Source organism: Hemicordylus capensis, chromosome 1 (genome assembly GCF_027244095.1).
Source record: "Hemicordylus capensis ecotype Gifberg chromosome 1, rHemCap1.1.pri, whole genome shotgun sequence".
In the NCBI taxonomy this organism is placed as follows: domain Eukaryota; kingdom Metazoa; phylum Chordata; class Lepidosauria; order Squamata; family Cordylidae; genus Hemicordylus; species Hemicordylus capensis.
The window spans coordinates 136,807,537-136,824,767 of record NC_069657.1 but is presented as its reverse complement, the minus strand read 5'-3'; the positions used below and the strand labels follow the sequence as shown (position 1 = coordinate 136,824,767).

The following is a 17,231-nucleotide window of genomic DNA, read 5'->3' as shown; positions in this document are numbered from 1 at the left end:
TACAGCATTTAGGATTCCCCAGAGAAACAAAGGAACTTTTCAGTTCAGAGAAAGCTATTTTCAACAGTCAAGGATCATAATGCTAGCAATAAGCGGCAAACATTTGAATTATCCCCCAAGTTATGTATTATTATGCACTACCTGCCTGGAATTTTTTATGGCAAGATTAGCAACCCCTCGTTACTGGTGTGAGTACAGACTGTGTTAATCAAAGAGGATTAAATTTCAGTTGGTTTAAATTGGCATCATTCCATCACCTTCAGCAGCCCTTTGCAAGTCATGCCTATGAAAGTCCTCTGCTCTATGTCCCCAGTTGCAAGGGAGTAAAATAAGGGATGCAAACATCAAACGAGAAGGTTCCATAGGATCTCACATAAGCATCACCAAAGCATTCAAATGAGTAATTCAATGAACTATAACAAACCAAACGTTCTTGCATGAAACAATTAACGAAGCTAGTTTTTGAGCCTGCTGAGGCCATATAATTACATTAGCCACAGCGATTAAAATACATTAAGATGGTTACTGAAGGTAAAATGAAAAGTACTTAAGCAGAAAGACATACTCCGTTAAAATAGCTATTAATGAACTGCTTCCATCCCAAACCAAGGTTGTGAGTCCTCCAAGATTGGCTTGGAGTTTCCAGGACTCTGCATCAATCTCCAGGTGACAATTGAAAGCAGATTTTAATGGCTTGATACTGGGGGAAATGCTGAGGAAAATGTGTGTGTGTGTGTGTGTGTGTGTGTGTGTGTGTGTGTGTGTGTGTGAAATCCAGGAATAGCTTCCGTCTGTATTGCCAACCCTGTCCTAAGGATAGGATAACCTGTCCTAAGGGTTGAAAACTATGGGGGTTTCAGTAGCGCAAAGCTTGGAAGGTCATCAGGGCAGGATTAAGGTTATGAGAGACCTAAGGTTAATGGGAGAAAAGAGCCAGGATGGCTTATGAGATCACTTGGCATTCTGTGTCCATGTGTGTGTGTCCGTGTGCCCCCCCATCAACTTCGCAGCGCTCGGCTCACGTTGCGTTGGTCCTTTAAAGGCAGGGAGAATCGCTCTGGCCCGCTCTGCCCAACACAGCAAGGGCCAATGTGCCTTCCAAACGGGGCCATATGGCCCCGTTTGGGATGGAGACCATGCCCCTGCATCTGACGTCAGACACGGGAGTGTGGCAGGGCCAGGTGCCACCGCAGCCTCACTCTGCAGCTGACCCCAATCCAAGATGGCAGACACATGAACATTTGAGGCACAAGAGATCTAACTTGTGGACCTTAATTTGCATCAAATGTAGTCCAGCTATAGAGACAGTGAAAGAAAGGTATTATTATTATTTATTTATTATTACATTTATATCCCGCTCTTCCTCCAAGGAGCCCAGAGTGGTGTACTACATACTTGAGTTTCTCTTTCACAACAACCCTGTGAAGTAGGTTAGATTGAGAGAGAAGTGACTGGCCCAGAGTCACCCAGCTAGTTTCATGGCTGAATGGGGATTTGAACTTGGGTCTCCCCGGTCCTAGTCCAGCACTCTAACCACTACACCACACTGGCTCTCATTTATCAGTTTTAACTAATCTTAACATTTATCTGATTTAACTAATCAGGTAGGCTGATTAGTTCTTACTAGAACAACTTGTTTCTATTGTGTTAGCCCTTCTTTGCATTATTTTAGTCCTTATCTGACTTAGAACAAATCATGACCAATTGGTGATGCTCCTCCTCATTCATGAACATCATAGCTGTTCTTTCAGCAGTGCCGTCCCTTGGGGAGTGAGGGGCCTCACTCTGAAACGGGAATACGAGGTTCCCTGCCGTTCGCTGGCACAGCAGGGCCCTACCGATTATGGGGCCCGGGGCTGCCACCTTGCCCTAAGGTGGGGCCTGTCTTTCAAAGTATGCATGATTTTCTCTTTAACATTTTGACTTGCAGGACTGCTTTTCTATGGCAAATATTTCCTGGTATGGTGGAGCAAGTATCAGCCCCCAGCACTGGCCTTTGAACAATGTGAACATGGAATCCCAACCATTCATTATCAGCAAGCCTCTCAAAAACCCTACTGGCTATGGATCTGTCCTAGAAAAATATTTTTTGGGATCAACTGGTAAGATTTCTTTTCTCACAATTTCCCAACGTAGTGGTTGATAAAGACCTCTGACATGACTTTAAACATTTGCCTGCTGTCCAGCTGAATGGAAGATTAAGAACGCAAACAGGGTTATTTCTCCCCCCCCCTTTCTTTTGTACTGAGAAGGGTGGCTACTCTAAGTAATTGCCTCAAGGGTGGATTCTCATACCCTAATACTTCAGTGCAGTCAGTGACAGTCCTGAATATGGTCCAGGGGGTCATATGTCTCTTAGCCTCATGTCATTTTGAGAAACTCACATTTGCTTTTCTTTTTAAAAAATCCATTAACCAAGGACAAAGAGTGAAAAAGTAATGGATTTACTAGAGAAGGGATGAAACCTTCTTCAACCCCCCAACTGTCTTTCTCTCTGTGGAGAAGACCCCTTTGCTCTAGAGAGATCTGAGCTTGAGGATGTTTTCATACATGAGGCTTGAAACGGTTTGTCCTTAAATTGGGCTGCAATGCAAATGTAAACCCTCATTGGTTAGAAATAATGCCTATTCAATTTCTTTTCTGCATTCTGCCCCATATTCTGCCCCATAGTAATAATGTTCACTTATGACATATATAGCATGCCAGCATTTTTAATATGTGTCACATGTGTAAGGAGTCTGAGATACAAGAAGCTCCCAGCTGCCTATGTTGCATTTTATTAGAAGGGCAAGGAGATTGTGCTTCTTCCTACGTATCACAAAATGATCAGAATTTTCTGCCAGAAGCAACACCCTTGGAAGCCAGGAAACACCTATTTCCTTGCTGTGTTCAGTTCAGAGATGCTAGGCATACACCCATGACCAACAGAGATCTAATTACATTGAGGCTATTCCATCTGTGCTAATAGATTTTGATACCTTATATACATATTATTTCATCGGTAAAATCCCAGAATGTTTATATGATCTCAGCCATGAACAATATATTGAATATGATTGTATGTAGCGTGTATGTGACTTGAATCCCAAAAAGGAGAGACACAGGAGCTGTTGTCACACATTCTGTTCAATACACGTACAATCTGTGTACAGTGTACACAGTGTACACTCATAGAGGCACAGTTATTCACATATCATGTTCAATGCATGTACAGTAGAACAAGTAGAACAAGGCTTGACAAATCCCAGTCACTATGGAGCCATGGTGCCTAGAAAATTTAACCATGGTGCCTAGACTAGGAGTGTGCTTGAACCGCGATTCGCACACTGGTTTGAGCCCTGGTTGGGAGTGGGAGCTTTAAGAAAGAGGGGAGCGGGTCCTTACCTGATCTCCACCACCCCATGCAGCTTCCTGCTGGGGAGATACTGGCCCAAGTACCCCCCCCCCGCATGGGAGCCATTTGCATGGTCTACATGGTCTTGCTGATCATGCAAATTGTGCCCACGCATATGTTGATGCCATGTGTGTGCTGGTGCCACACGGGGGGTACTTGGGCGAGCACTGCCCCAGCAGGAAACTGCATGGGGTGGCAGAGAGCAGGTAAGGACCTGCTCTCCTCTTTCTTAAAGCTCCCGTTCCCTGCTCCCAACCAGGGCTCGAACTGTGGTTCAAGCACACACCTAGCCTAGACTAGGATATTCAGAGGTACGTTTATTTAATACACTCTTTATTTGTCCCAGGCAGCCTGTTCCTGTTCCAAATGTGCTACTTATAAAGGGGTTAAAGAGAAGCTTATTTACTCCCCACTCCATAATGTCCATCATGAAGTCTGGTAATTTTCTCAAGTGTCCATTGTCTTTGTCCTAAATTATTGGGCTGGCTCCTAGATCCAGAGAAATTTTGTCAGAGCCTACGCTCTCTCTCTTTAATACACTTCCTATCTTTACCCTGCATTTGAAGGGGCCTGTATCCTGGTTCACTTTTTAAATGAACAGATGTACAGTCCTCCACACAAACACATGTATATGTGTCCAGACTCCTGTATGCACATACAGTTTAATGTTGGAATAGGGTATGGAGTCTGTTTCCTGCGCTATTCACCTGAAATCATCTGCTAGAACATCAGTAGCTGGTTCATAGAAGTCCCTTAGGCTGCCATCAAGAGAGCTGTGGTCTTGGATGCAGAATATCATAGGAACATAAGGAGCTGCCTTATACCAAGTCACACCATTGCTCTATCTAGCTCAGTATTGTCTGCACTGGCTGGTTCTCCAAGGTTACAAGCAGAAGTCTCTCCTAGCTCTACCTGGGGATGCCAGGGAGGGAACCTGGGACCTACTGCTGTCCCACTGAGCTAGAGTCCCATCACTTACAGCACTCACATGTAGTCACCCATCCAAACCAAGGCAGACCCTGCTTAGCAAATGGGACGATTGATGCTCATTCTTACAAGGCCAGCAATCCTCCTTAATTGAAAAGTATAATAGGAACTGGAAGTTTTTGTTTTTGTATATGTTTTTAACTGGTTTTATGTTATTGTAAACCGCCCAGAGAGGAAAGTTTGGGGTGGTAAACAAATTTGACAAACAAACAAACAAATAAAATATCCAGTCAGCAGAGAGATACACATAGGCTTATGCCCATATAGTCATGTTGCTGCTGCTGCTGTCCTTGCCCTCATCGTCGTCGTCGTCCTCCTCCTCCTCCTCAAAACAAAACAAAACAAAACAGGAAAGAGGAGTTCTGATTTCTCATATTGTACACCAAGAATTCTTGTCACTGGAAACATCCCCTTAACTGTTAGATGCCTCTTTTGTTATCTCTCAAGGGGTGACAGTGATGATTGCCTCGGATGTACCCATCTCCTTCTCAGTAGAAAGGAATAAACATTTTTGCCTGGAGAGCACCCTTGGCATTGACATGGCACCCCTGCAGTACACAGTGTGTATCAGTCAGGACATTACATCTGCCCACCAGGAAGTGGGGAGTCGGCTTTCAGGACAACCGCGGAGGCTACCAGATACTCACATACTCAGGTACGAAAGAGATCAGAACACGTACTGTGGCCTAGCAATAGGTTGCCAAGCTGAAAGAAGGGCTGAATTCAGACGTAGCATGAAACCGGCGATGGGCGAACCTGCTCTTTCCATTCTAAACTGTAAATCACACCACAGACATTCGTCCAGCCGCAGCCCACCAACTTCCTATTCCAGGAGAGGAGAGCCCCTCCCTGCTGCTTGGCCACCAAAGCTGATCCCAGCAAGCTCCACGGCCAGACTGTGGGCAAAGCATCAGCATGCTAGCGGAACAGCCATGATCTCGAAGGGGGTATAATGAGTGCGATTGTGCATTTTTTGAGTGCTCCTCCTGTCCTCAGCATGGAAAGGGTATTTAAATCCCTGTAAATGCCGTGCCATTCCATCGCTTCCTCTGACAGCACTGCCATCCCCCAAAGAGCCCTGCACAAGCATGATTTCGGGAGGGGGTCTAGGGGTAACATTTCCCTGTTGACATTTCCCTTTTACTCAGGAAAGGGAAGGGAACATGAAGACTTCCTAGGATATGTATATGAGGGAGGGCAAAGGATCCTGCTGGGTGTGTGTGTGTGTGTGTCTTACCATGATGCTAGGATGCTGTTGCAAGGGATCACTCCATCAAACCAGTCCATACAGATCAAACCAAACTCCTGCTCCGCTGGCAGCTTGCTGCTGGTGGGCCTATCCTCTCATGAGAGAACATAGGAACAGCCCTGCTGGATCAGGCCCAAAGCCTATCTAGTCCAGCATCCTGTTTCACACAGTGGCCCACCAGATGCCTCTGGGGAGCCCACAGGCAAGAGGTGAGGACATGCCCTCTCTCCTGCTCTTGCTTCCCTGCAGCTGGTACTCAGAGGCATCCTGCCTTTGAGGCTGGACTTGGCCCACAGCCACCAGAGGGCCAGCCTACTGGGGAGGACCATGAATCTGAAACCCCCGTGTCTCCCTTCAGACTGCATGCTCACAAGTTGAGCTAAACCAACAAAAGACCCCCTGCTTGTGTGGGGCCCCAACACTCCATGGTAAAAAAACAGAACAGAATTGCTGCAGCCCCACCCCCCTTCCCCATGAAGCCTTGTGCACATCCAAAGGAGATTTTGATGTTCCATGTGTCAGAGCCTGGCCACGTGCATGGACAGGGCGGTGGGGGGAGACATCTGGTGCGTGGGTGTATCTTTAAACCCATTCAAAATTCCCGGGTTTGGTCCAGATCTGTTGGTACGGGGAATCACGGGAGAGGGGAGCCCCACTTTCCAGCTACTTCGGGAGAGCGGGGTTGTCATTTTGGGGCACAAGCAAGAGTGCACATGTTCACATGGCTGGCAGGGGGCACACTTTGACAGCTACTTTGTGGCAGTCATCATGAAAGGGAGAGCAGTCGCCAAGGTATATATCCCTGCAGCTTTCCTCCATACAGCGACCTGGCTCGATCTAGAGCCCCAGTGGCCTGGCACTCTTGTGAGAGAGTGGTCCATGGGAGAAGGGGATGTTTTGTCATCACACATTATTGGAGATCTTGCTCGGCAATTCTCTCCCCGCCCCTCTGAAGGTTCTTTTCATGAGTTGTTAGGGGGTGTCCCCATGGCCTGGCACTCTCCTGAGTGAGTGTGGTCTGCTTCAGGTCAGCATCCATTGTCATTACACGTGTCAAATTGCTCCTTTGACTGGAGCACTGCTGACCCTGGTGACTGGCCCTTCTCGTGAGGAAGCCTAGGGACTGCAAACCCCCGAATGGGAAGGGGCTGCCCCCACCTCCCCAACCTTTCTGTGAAAAAAATAGAACTTGACTGCTCTAGAATCCCTGATTGGGGCTGCCTTTTAAACCTGAACCCGGGCACCCCACCCCACCCCCCACAGCCTCCTGGCACTGAGAGAGGGTGCCCTGCTTATGTTGCCACCTGGAGTTTTTGTGCTTGTGATCATTGCCACGTCCTTCTCAGGGAGCAAAGCCCATCTTGTCATCCTGTCCCCTTTCCCTGCTGCTTGCTGGGTGGGGGAGCAAAGGACACAGCGGGGAAAGGGAGTGCCCTTGTGTGGCATGAGAGCTGACAAGTCTGGGGTGGGATGTGGTGGTGTCCCTTTCCTGAGCAACTCCATAGCTGGATAGGTGACACCAGAAGTGGGGCTGGTGCTCGGAGAGGCAGCCACTGAGAGTCACTGCAGCCATGGAGCGGCCACGATCCCGGACACATCTGTGCCACCGCCTCCATGGCTGCAGTTTGAAAACCAGCATGAAATTACATGCAGCGTCTGGGATGTGATGCTTCAGCGGCCAAACTGGAGGTCTCAGCAGCGAACCTTTGTGCAAACCGAAGGTTCAATTTGGAGTTTGGCAAGGCAAACTGCAGGTTGCTTTTACCGCAAAACGGCAGTTACACCAATTCAGACGTACTGGAGATCCAACCTTTGCCACGTTTTAACTCCAGTTTCGTACTTTGTATTAATTTGGCCTAAATCAAGTATACTCATTCTGTTTGAGAGGGAAAGTGATTGTTTATCTCCAGGATCCACCCCCACATTTTGTTTTGTTTTGCTTTGTTTTTACGTTTATGCATTGATTTGCCAGATGGTTATTGTTTTTCATCTTGAAAAATCTGTGAACCAGACAAAAAAACCTGTTACTCAAGCAAGATTCCACTTTTTAACTACCCCAACACAGGTTGCCAGTCTGGAGGTATTACGGAGCAGAAGATTCTGCTGCCAAACTGGAGCAAGGATTAAAATCTTTCTTCAATAGACTGCAAAGACATGATCTTGGGGAGGGCATAATCACTCTCAATGAGCATTGCACAATGTTGCTTTGTAATACGGTAGGTGCATCTGTGTAGGACATGAATTTTCATCCAGTATGTTAATTCCTCATTTCCCCCCCAGCATTCCTTCTGAAATTATTATAGGCTAAGGATATCAGATTTAAATCACTGACCAAGTTCTTTTCTCCCATGTACTGAAGGAGCCCCGCCCACTTGAGGACTGAGCAGACGCCTTTTCTTTAGCTCTGTTTATTTTGGCGTTTTTCTGGATTTAAGCACTTTCTTTACTTTCTCCCATGTACTAGGTTGTTTTCACCGACTGTGATGACAATTAGATTAGGCATGCAATTACTTATCATCAGAACTTTAAGTCTAATTTTTCATCATTAGATTTTGCACAGACACCTAGTTGACATTTGTACATATGAAATTTGTAGATGTGCAAACAGGCACCAGTATTCAAAGGGGTACAAGCATGTGGAGGTGGATTTTGCAGATTTATCCCCTGAAGAGGAGAGCTGGTCTTGTGGTAGCAAGCATGACTTATCCCCTTAGCTAAGTAGGGTCCACTCTGGTTGCATATGAAAAGGAGACTAGAAGATATTCCCTGTAAGATATTCCCCTCAGGGGGTGGAGCCGCTCTGGGAAGAGCATCTAGGCTTCAGGTTCCTTCCCTGGCATCTCCAAGATAGGGCTGAGAGAGATTCCTGCCTGCAACCTTGGAGAAGCCACTGCCAGTCTATGAAGACAATACTGAGCTAGATAGACCAATGGTCTGGCTCAGTAAATGGCAGCTTCCTATATTCCTATGTTCCTATGTTCCCATTTATAACATTGTTTCCTATGGGAAAATAGGGTCCAGGTTAAGACATTTTCAGAAACCAATTGTGCCATCAGTCTGAGGACTTCCTGTACTCTCTTTTGGCTTATTACAGGACCATACACATTTACCTGTGCTGAAAAGAAGAAGGCTGCATACCCCAAGACACACCATGGACCACTCACTCATAAAATCTCTCAAGCTGTCCATCACTTTGTCCCCTTATGCAAGCATCAACTCCCAACTTTTTCAGATGTCTCTGCAAGAAGGCAAAGAATACTTTTGGCTGAGCCGCCACTCAGAATCTGGTGACTATTCGGTACAAGTCCCTATATCATCTCCTTCACTTGATCACTTGGATCTAGTGGTTCCTGGTGTGGGAGGAACCAGTAGGTCTAAGGATTGTTTGGTCTGCTAAACAGACTTCAGCAGGCATTCATCATCACCAATGAAACTAATCAGGCTCTGCTTAAATTGTGTGCTCTTGGTTCCCGAGCTTCAGGCCTCTGACTAACAACAGGAAAATACAGTTTTATATTTTACATCTCCTGCAAAAGAAATAACCTTTAGGCCATGTGTTACTAAACAGCACCATATAGCAGACTGCATTACTTTAAAATTTATTGGTATATGCTTACCTACCAATAACATTATCTCAATGTTTATAATATGCTTAGTATGGAGGAGTTGCTGTGTTTTGAAAACACACATTAGTTAATTATGAAACAGTCTGTTTTATGTACATCTAGCAGAATTTGAGAGGAGGAACAATCAGTGTGCATAACCTTGAAACCAATTAGTCATGAGTGGTCCCGTAAATCAAAAGTAACAAGCAAATAAGTGAGTTCAAGATTTGTTGACTCTCAGAATACACCAACCTATCCTTATGGAATCTATAACACTATTTCTGCAAGCTGGCTTTCTTTCACTTTTAAAATACATTGAATCCATAAAGTGGGCACACGTAACCACGGCGTAATTAGACACAGTTCATCATCTGAGGTTTATGATTGCAGTAGGAGCATCAGGCCAGAATATCCCAAGTCCGACAGAGCAATGCAGCAATATAGCTAAATCCTAGGTCTAATCATGGCCAGTGTAACATGTTTTGAACCAAAACCGCCCTGCAACTGGAATGATAACGGCTGACATGATGCGCAGTCTTCATCTTCAACATCTTCAGAAGAACTTGCAGTGCTGTTGCAGCAGAGCCAGAAGCAGTGGTGTTGCTGCAGAGAACAGGCAGAAGCACCACGAGCTTTGCCACATTCCCCATTCACAATAATGGGAAAGAATATGGCAATGCTCATAGATGTTCTCCATAGCAGCAACACTGCTTCTGGCTATGCTGCATAACCATTACAAGTTCTTCCAAAGATGTCAAGACTGCGCATCATGTCAGCCCATGAATCTAAGTAAAAAGTGGCAGGGCAGATACCTCCCTCCCCACAAGAATGCCCAACTGTGATATCATAAAGTGCTAAGCTGAATTCCATACTCAGGTACTCTGCAATCCGTTTAGAGCAAGAGGAATGCATCACTTGCTAATCTTTATACAGTGACTGATGCTTTGACTGTGTTCCTCTGATGTCTGATCTCCTATTGCAGGCACCATTGCTCACCAAATGGAAAGGACAGTTTTCTGCTCGACTGAATGTTACCAGCCAGGCTGCAGTGCTCTGGTACATGGACCAAGTGAACCTCTTGAGGCAGAGACTGGGAGCAGAATACGTGGTTTTTGAAGGTGGTGAAGGCAACCTGTTTATGGAGCAAGCCATCCCACCCCCCATGGGACTCAAAGGGGATAATTACATTTGCACTTTAGCCTTGATAGCAGCTACACTAGGAAATTCATCAATAATTAGTGCTGGCACAAGGTAAGTCTTAGGCCAACTCTCCAAATGATACATATTTCTAAGACTCTCCTGTCATTGGGCTAGAAAAGAATGTGGAAGTACTTGCAGTAAATAGTGCCTGCAAATACCGTGTTTCCCCGAAAATAAGACAGTGTCTTATATTAATTTTAGCCCCCAAAAATGCACTAGGGCAATTAGCGGTACATCAGAAATTACTGCTAGGTCTTACTTTCGGGGAAACAGGGTAAGTACGTTTGTCTGTTTAGATTGATACAAGCTGGGGAAAACATGGTGATGGTCACAAAAGCCTCCCCTCTCTCCCCACAAGGGGGGGGGGACCCTGTCCTTAGATCTAACAAGGGGTTAAGAAAGTGGTTGGATTGGTTTGTATTTTCAGCCAATGGACTAGCATTATAGCAGGGCTGCACAACTTCAGTCTTCCAGTTGTTTTTGAACCACCATCATCCACAGCCAGAGTGATCAGTAGGGACGATGGGACTTGCAGTCCAACATGTGCAGGAGGCAGGGGCGTAGCAAGGTTGGAGTGGGCCCAGAGACAAGATTTTAAAATGCCCCCCCCCAAAGTCCAGGGCCTCTGCACACCCCAGGCCCCCAAGGATTTAAGTCTGCTATTTCAAAATAAGTATGCTGCCTGCAAATACATTTCACTGAATACACACACACACGTCACAATATATAGTGATATACATTGAGTACTATACATTTCTATTACTTTTAATGCCTAGAACACACTAGAAAGATGAATTATTAAAATGGGCCCCTCGCTGCAGATTAGCAAAGGAGACTTTCAACCATGCAGGGTGAACCTATGTTTGTTTTCTCAGAATTCTGAACAAATTCAGTCAAGTTTGATTGCAGGAGGTTTTTCACAGGAGGCTTTTAAAGCCCTTTAAGACACATCTCCTCTGGAATGGAGGTGCTGCATTCACATGTTGGCCAGATTTACCCTGAAGTCCCTGCAAGTTATTGGGGAGCAGTTCACACACAAGAAAAATAAAATAAAAGCACCACACATGCTTCACAGTTCTCACTCAGACCTTCTGGGTTGCAAAACAACTTGAACATAAGTGCATTTATAAATGAATGAATGAATAAATAAAATTAATAAAATACTGTTCCAGAAGTTTTTGCAATTTTCTGCCATGAAACAAGCCACTTATAGGACTTTTTAGATAGTTTTTTTTAAATCAGCAAATTTTCCAAGCTGTTTCAAAATAAATATTCAGAGACTTCTTGGTCCCTCCCCCGACCCCATATGCAAGCCCTATGGCAAGCAGATGCCTATATGGGGGGGGGGGGGCGGGAAGGTAACCACAAAAAGGAGTTCACACTCTACCTGGCAAATGCTGGTCTGGGTTGAGCAGGGCAGCAAGGGGTCTTCTGCTGCAGAGAACACTCTGGCTGCCTCCTCCTTCCTGGCTTGCTTGGGCCCTACTCGAGTTCAGGCTTCACTGCGGCCTACAGGGAGGCCTCCGTGGAAGCCCCGCCCACCCGCCGATCAGCTGAGAGGCGGGAGAAAAGGAGCTCTTTGCAGCTTGCCTGCTGCTTCGATTGCGGGCCAGCAGAACAAGCAGGAGAGACGGCGAAGAGGGCAAGTGGCTGAGGGGCCTTGGGGCTGGGCAGGGGGCAATGGGGAGTCACATGAGGTGCCTCTGGGGTGCCCCTCCAGGCAGTGGGGCCCCCAGACAACTGTCTCCCCTTGCCCTATCATTGTTACGCGCCTGGCAGGAGGCCCAAAGTTCTGCTGTCCTGCTCTATAGCCTTCTGATCTCTCCTTGACTCAAGGGGTATTTTCACACTACAACCTTTCAGCACTGCTCAAGCAAGGATCTTTCTCAGTCTGTTAAAAGCAGATTTATTACTTTGGCTCTGGCTCGCATTTAACATTGTTCTGCTTCCCCATTAACATCCATAATGTCCCGCCTCACATCAAAAGTAGGAGTAGGAGATTAGCAAGAGAATCCCAAAAGGGCTTTCCCATCAACAGATAGCTGAACTTGCCTCTCCTGGCTCTAACAACATGGATTGGCTAAGCTAGGCTACAAGTAGTCTGTATTTCTGACCTACTACCAGCTCATCCTCTGCCAATAGCCTTTCCTTCCTTCTGGTGCCTGTAGAGAAAGCAGATTTAGATGAGGGACTCCATATTGCCTACAGGAGTCAGAAGTAATCCAGCAAGGCTCTGGTAAGCCCTTCCTGTGCTTGCAAGGGAGGGGATGTGAGAGAGCGAGAAGAAGATGGAGGAGGAGGACCTAACTCCAGGCTGCCACAACTCAGTGCAGAGGTCAAGCTAAGCTCATCAGTACAGGTTGTGCTTGCTGTTTGGTGGCTAACCCAGACTCTCTGCAGCTTGGAACAGGAAGGAAGATTCTTTCCACCCTGCTTCAGTGACACATTCCCACTGGCTCAAGCCCCACTGCTGCGGAGGTGCATTGAACCCACTTCCCAACTTATTCCAAAGAAGCAACGTATACTTATTTCCTTATTGCACAGAAACCTCCCAAGTACTTTCCCTAAAAATCCCTTTTCCTCTTACACAAAAGCTCCTGTAAGCTTTTTCCTCCACCACCACCACCACCAGCAGTGGTGCCTGGGGAACCTTCACCCATCTACCCCTTTCTCTGCCACTGTAATTGCTGCTGTTGTGTACTCTCTTGTTTAGCCTCAAACAAATAGCTCCAGAGTTGTAGATTATATGAATTATATGTAGATTAATAACAACAACATTTAATGTAACATTTTTTTACTAAACCCTTTGTTTCCTGCCAGTCTCTGTCTCTGTTTGTGCTGGCCCTTCCTATCTCTGCTGCCACTTACCGTCTCTCCTGCACAGTACTGCAAGAAACTCTGTAAGCAGCTACACTACAGCTGCCACTGCTGTAGTCTGAAGAGGTGTTTAGGGCTTTAAAAAAAAGTTAGCAAGTGACATATCTATGCATCAGCACTGGTGCACACATAAGTGCTTCTTTTAAAAAGAAAAAGAAAAAGAAAACTCAGACCTGGGCCAAATTCAGATGTAACAGGAAACTGGAGGTGCTTTCACCTCCCGTTTCCTTAGTCGTACATCCAGATGTGGGCAACTGGAGTTTATTACAGAAAGGGGCCCACAGTTTCCCTCCCCAAACTCCATTCTGAACTTTTGGTTCAGAGTGGAGTTTTGCTGCTGTAAACTCCATTTCTGCAGATTGCTGGCTGAAGGACTGGTGTGGGCTCTGTGCAGCAGATTGCACTGATGTCACTGGGATGTCCCAACATAAAAGGTGCTTTCATTTCCAAGGAAAGTTGCCTGTGCATGTTGGCACCACACCAGACCAGAAATAGGGCCAGCTGCCAGATAGCCATGCCCTTAGAAGGGGTTGTGACTTGGACTGGATCTTTCTTCCCACCGAGGGATGACTGTGTGTTTGAATGGTTCTGATTTTACTGTTCATCTGTTTTTGCTGCTACTAGATCTAGCCACCTGCCACTCTTTCTCCAGATGAACATGCGCCAATCTGACTGGACTTACGCCGGCTTAAAAGGGATCATTCCATCTGTACTTCACTACAGTCTTCTCGGTTACAACTTTTTTGTCCCAGATGCAATAGGTACTATTATTTTATGGTCTGTTCCTTTCCCAGATCTTTCCAGAATCAAATTTTATGAAAGCAGAAGCCTTCTGGGTTGCTCCAGGGAGAGGAATATACACAATCGGCTCCCTTCATCTGCAGCGTTGCTAATAAGCACCCCAAACAAGACTTTAGGGGTGCCGAGGTCTTGAAGTTCTGTTCCATGTCACATTGAAGTTATTTGATTTTCTGTTATCAGGATGTTAAGCCGACATGGTTTTGGTTTTTGTTTTTAAGTACAACTTTTTGGAATAAGTTATATAGGAATTCCATATGCATTTAGCTTTGCCGAGGTTAGGTTTCAATAGGTTTTGTAAGTGCAAATGAATAGCAACTCAACTTCATTCATCTCATTAACAAAAGCCCAGAGACTCCAGGGTTACAACTGTGGCTCAGACATGTTACTTTTAACCCATGGTTTGAACCTGAGCATGTGTTTTCTTGTGTAAATAGTTTGGGTGGGGGACCTTATTTTCTGTATTGGTATGGTGGTGGGTAGAGAGGTGTTAACATCTTGCTGTGCCATGGTCTTGATCCAGAACAGGCATCATGTGCATGCTATTTACTTTGGGGGGAAATTGGCACCAATGGGAGCATTTTCCCCAAGGTAAATAGCACACATGGGGGGAGGAGTATTGATCGGGATCGAGACCACAGCAAGGGCAGATGGAAAGCCCTCTAGCCTTGCCATAGTCCCAATCCTGATAATCTCCATCCCTCTGCATGTGCTGTTTATGCAAGCAACCATGACCTGAGGGAGAAGCCATGGATTGACCCTGATTTGCAGCACCAATTGCATCCATCCCAGTCTTTGAGACCAGTTTAGTTTGCAGCATTAGACCACACTGCCTATGCCTGTAGGTTGAACAGCAGCTCCTAAAAGATCCAGGCTGCCTTCTTAGCAGCCATCAGTTTGTACAGTTTAGCAAAGTGCACCAGGGAGTTATCCAGACATGGCTTCATGCTGCAGGGTATCCAAAGAGCGAATCTGCTTCACAGTGAATTTGCAGCTGTTTAATTTGGGTGATTAGATGGGCTGTTCACATAGGGTTGGGTCTTGTCCGCATTCCCTGCGGATCTTTTTCCTGTGTGCATTCCCACAGCTTCCTCCAGGTTTTTTCTCCAGCCAATCACATCACAGGAGGAGGAAAATAACTCCCTTCATTATTACTTTTTTTTTTTTTAGTTTGACCTTTGGTGGTGTTCCGCAAGATTGACTAGTCAAAACAACAGAACCCGAACCTGCTGAATCTGACTCAAATCTATGCTGATTTTTATGAGCTTGCCTTTGTGACTGCCTTCATCACCTCATGCCCCCCACCCCACCCCAGACCATTTAAAAGGCCATGGAAGTCTAAAGTAGAAATCATTGCTTTCTCTCTGCGATGAAGAAAAATGCAACCTCATGGAAACATCTCAGACACAAAGGGCTCAGGTTACATCAAACCTGTAGTCTCCATTGTTAAGCTTCCAGGCATCCTCCAACAACATCTGCATGTGTAAAGCCTGCCTATCTGACTGATTTGCAGCATCTATGTTCCTATGGTGACCAGGAAGCTTTACACACAGGGCTTTTATTTTGAATCCACTCCTGATTGGAGTATGCCAGTCCACATATTAGCTGGATTTATCCCAAAGTCCCTTTGGGCTATCGGAGACCAGGACAGACAGGACTTTGTTTCCCCCTGAATGGAGGCTGCGAATTCTGGCTTAGCCCCAAGTATCTTCAGCTTTTAAAAAATCCCCTAGTTTCAGATCCTTGGCGGCGGGGGTGGGGGGTTGTTGTTGCCTCACAGTTTTCTTTGTTATGTGTGGGATGGTCATGCCAGTAAATCGGCATTTTTCAAAACTGAATGAAGGTGAGTTTGACAGCTGTTTTGGGCATGGCCTGCTCTAAGTGATTTGCAATTGCAAGCACTTGGAGGGGAGTGTTGTTGCAGATTGGTGATACTCTGTTAAGGAAGGGGGAGGGAGAAATTGCTGGGGGAGGGAGAGGGAGAAATTCCTGAGTTAAACACAAGCACAAACTGCAAAATGTATGTCTTCTTATGTTTTACACAAGATTTAGATATGCAGAATGGATGTAACCTGAACCCTTTTTTTGTCTAAGCTGATTCCATTAGGTGTGTGTGGGGTGTGTGTGTGAAACATGATGTGATGGAGGCAGTCATTCACAAAGGCAAAGGTTAAGTGTCCTGCTGTTTGATCCAGCTGTTTTTTAACTTGTCATGCTGGTCTTCTGCTCTTAGCTGTCAAACTATTTTTAAAAAGCTCTCTCGCCTCTTCCTCTGTGGTTTGATTTGTGAGTGGTTGGAGGAAAAACCTGGAGCAAGTAGGTGGGAACACACAGGAAAAAGATCTACCAGGGAGGAGCTGACAGCTATGTGAACTGTCGATTTAATCCCTCAAATTAAACATCTTGCGAAACTGCTGCGAAGCAGATTTGCTCTTCAGATACCCCGAGGCATGAAGCCATGTGTGAATAACTCCCAGGCTTCAATAATACGAATTAAAAGTAGCCAAAAGACTGGAGTAGCACAAGCAAGAATCTTGTACATGTTGAAAGCACAAGAAGACCCACATTTTGCATTCCTGTTCGTGCTTGCATTTAACTCAGGAATTCCTCCCTCCCCTTCTGGACTCCCTCCACAGAATTTCACCAATCTGCCACAACCCCTCCCCTTCCCCCTCCCCCAGCACTCACAATTGCAAATCACTCAGAGAGCAGACCATACCAAACGCAACTGTCAAACTCCCCTTCATAAATGAACAGGCTTCATAAATGCAAGGCTAAAGCCTTGCAGAAGATTGGCAAGACAAGTTGCCAAGGAGCGGCTTCTGCTGACACTTGGCATTCCGCTAGTTCACCCAAGTCTCCAGTTCCTTGCAAACGGTCTCCCCTTGCATTCAGATATTTTTGGAAATCGACCTGGCAAGGAGCGACCTGCTCAATAATTCATCAAAGGGGATGGGTGGGATGCGGGGAGAGAGAGAGAGAGAGAGAGAGAGAGAGAGAGAGAGAGAGAGAGAGAGAGAAACAGCTTTTATTGGTTGGAGATCGTCACTCCTGCTGCCGCGCCCCTCTTGTCCACAGGCACAGCATAGGGAGCGTTTAGGGTTGCCAACATTGTGTTGGC

General features: G+C 46.0%; 1 protein-coding gene across 2 annotated transcripts in view; it reads left to right on the top strand.

The window, feature by feature from the left end:
* LOC128322000 (SITS-binding protein-like) overlaps positions 1–17,231 on the top strand; it is a 58,344-nt gene that overhangs the window by 10,471 nt on the left and 30,642 nt on the right. For both annotated transcript variants that reach the window (XM_053242769.1, XM_053242691.1), the window contains exons 2-7: positions 1,931–2,102; positions 4,829–5,036; positions 7,696–7,846; positions 8,725–8,928; positions 10,218–10,486; positions 13,937–14,073. In XM_053242769.1, coding sequence (XP_053098744.1) covers positions 1,931–2,102; positions 4,829–5,036; positions 7,696–7,846; positions 8,725–8,928; positions 10,218–10,486; positions 13,937–14,073 — 1,141 coding nt within the window. The remainder of the gene's footprint in view (positions 1–1,930; positions 2,103–4,828; positions 5,037–7,695; positions 7,847–8,724; positions 8,929–10,217; positions 10,487–13,936; positions 14,074–17,231) is intronic.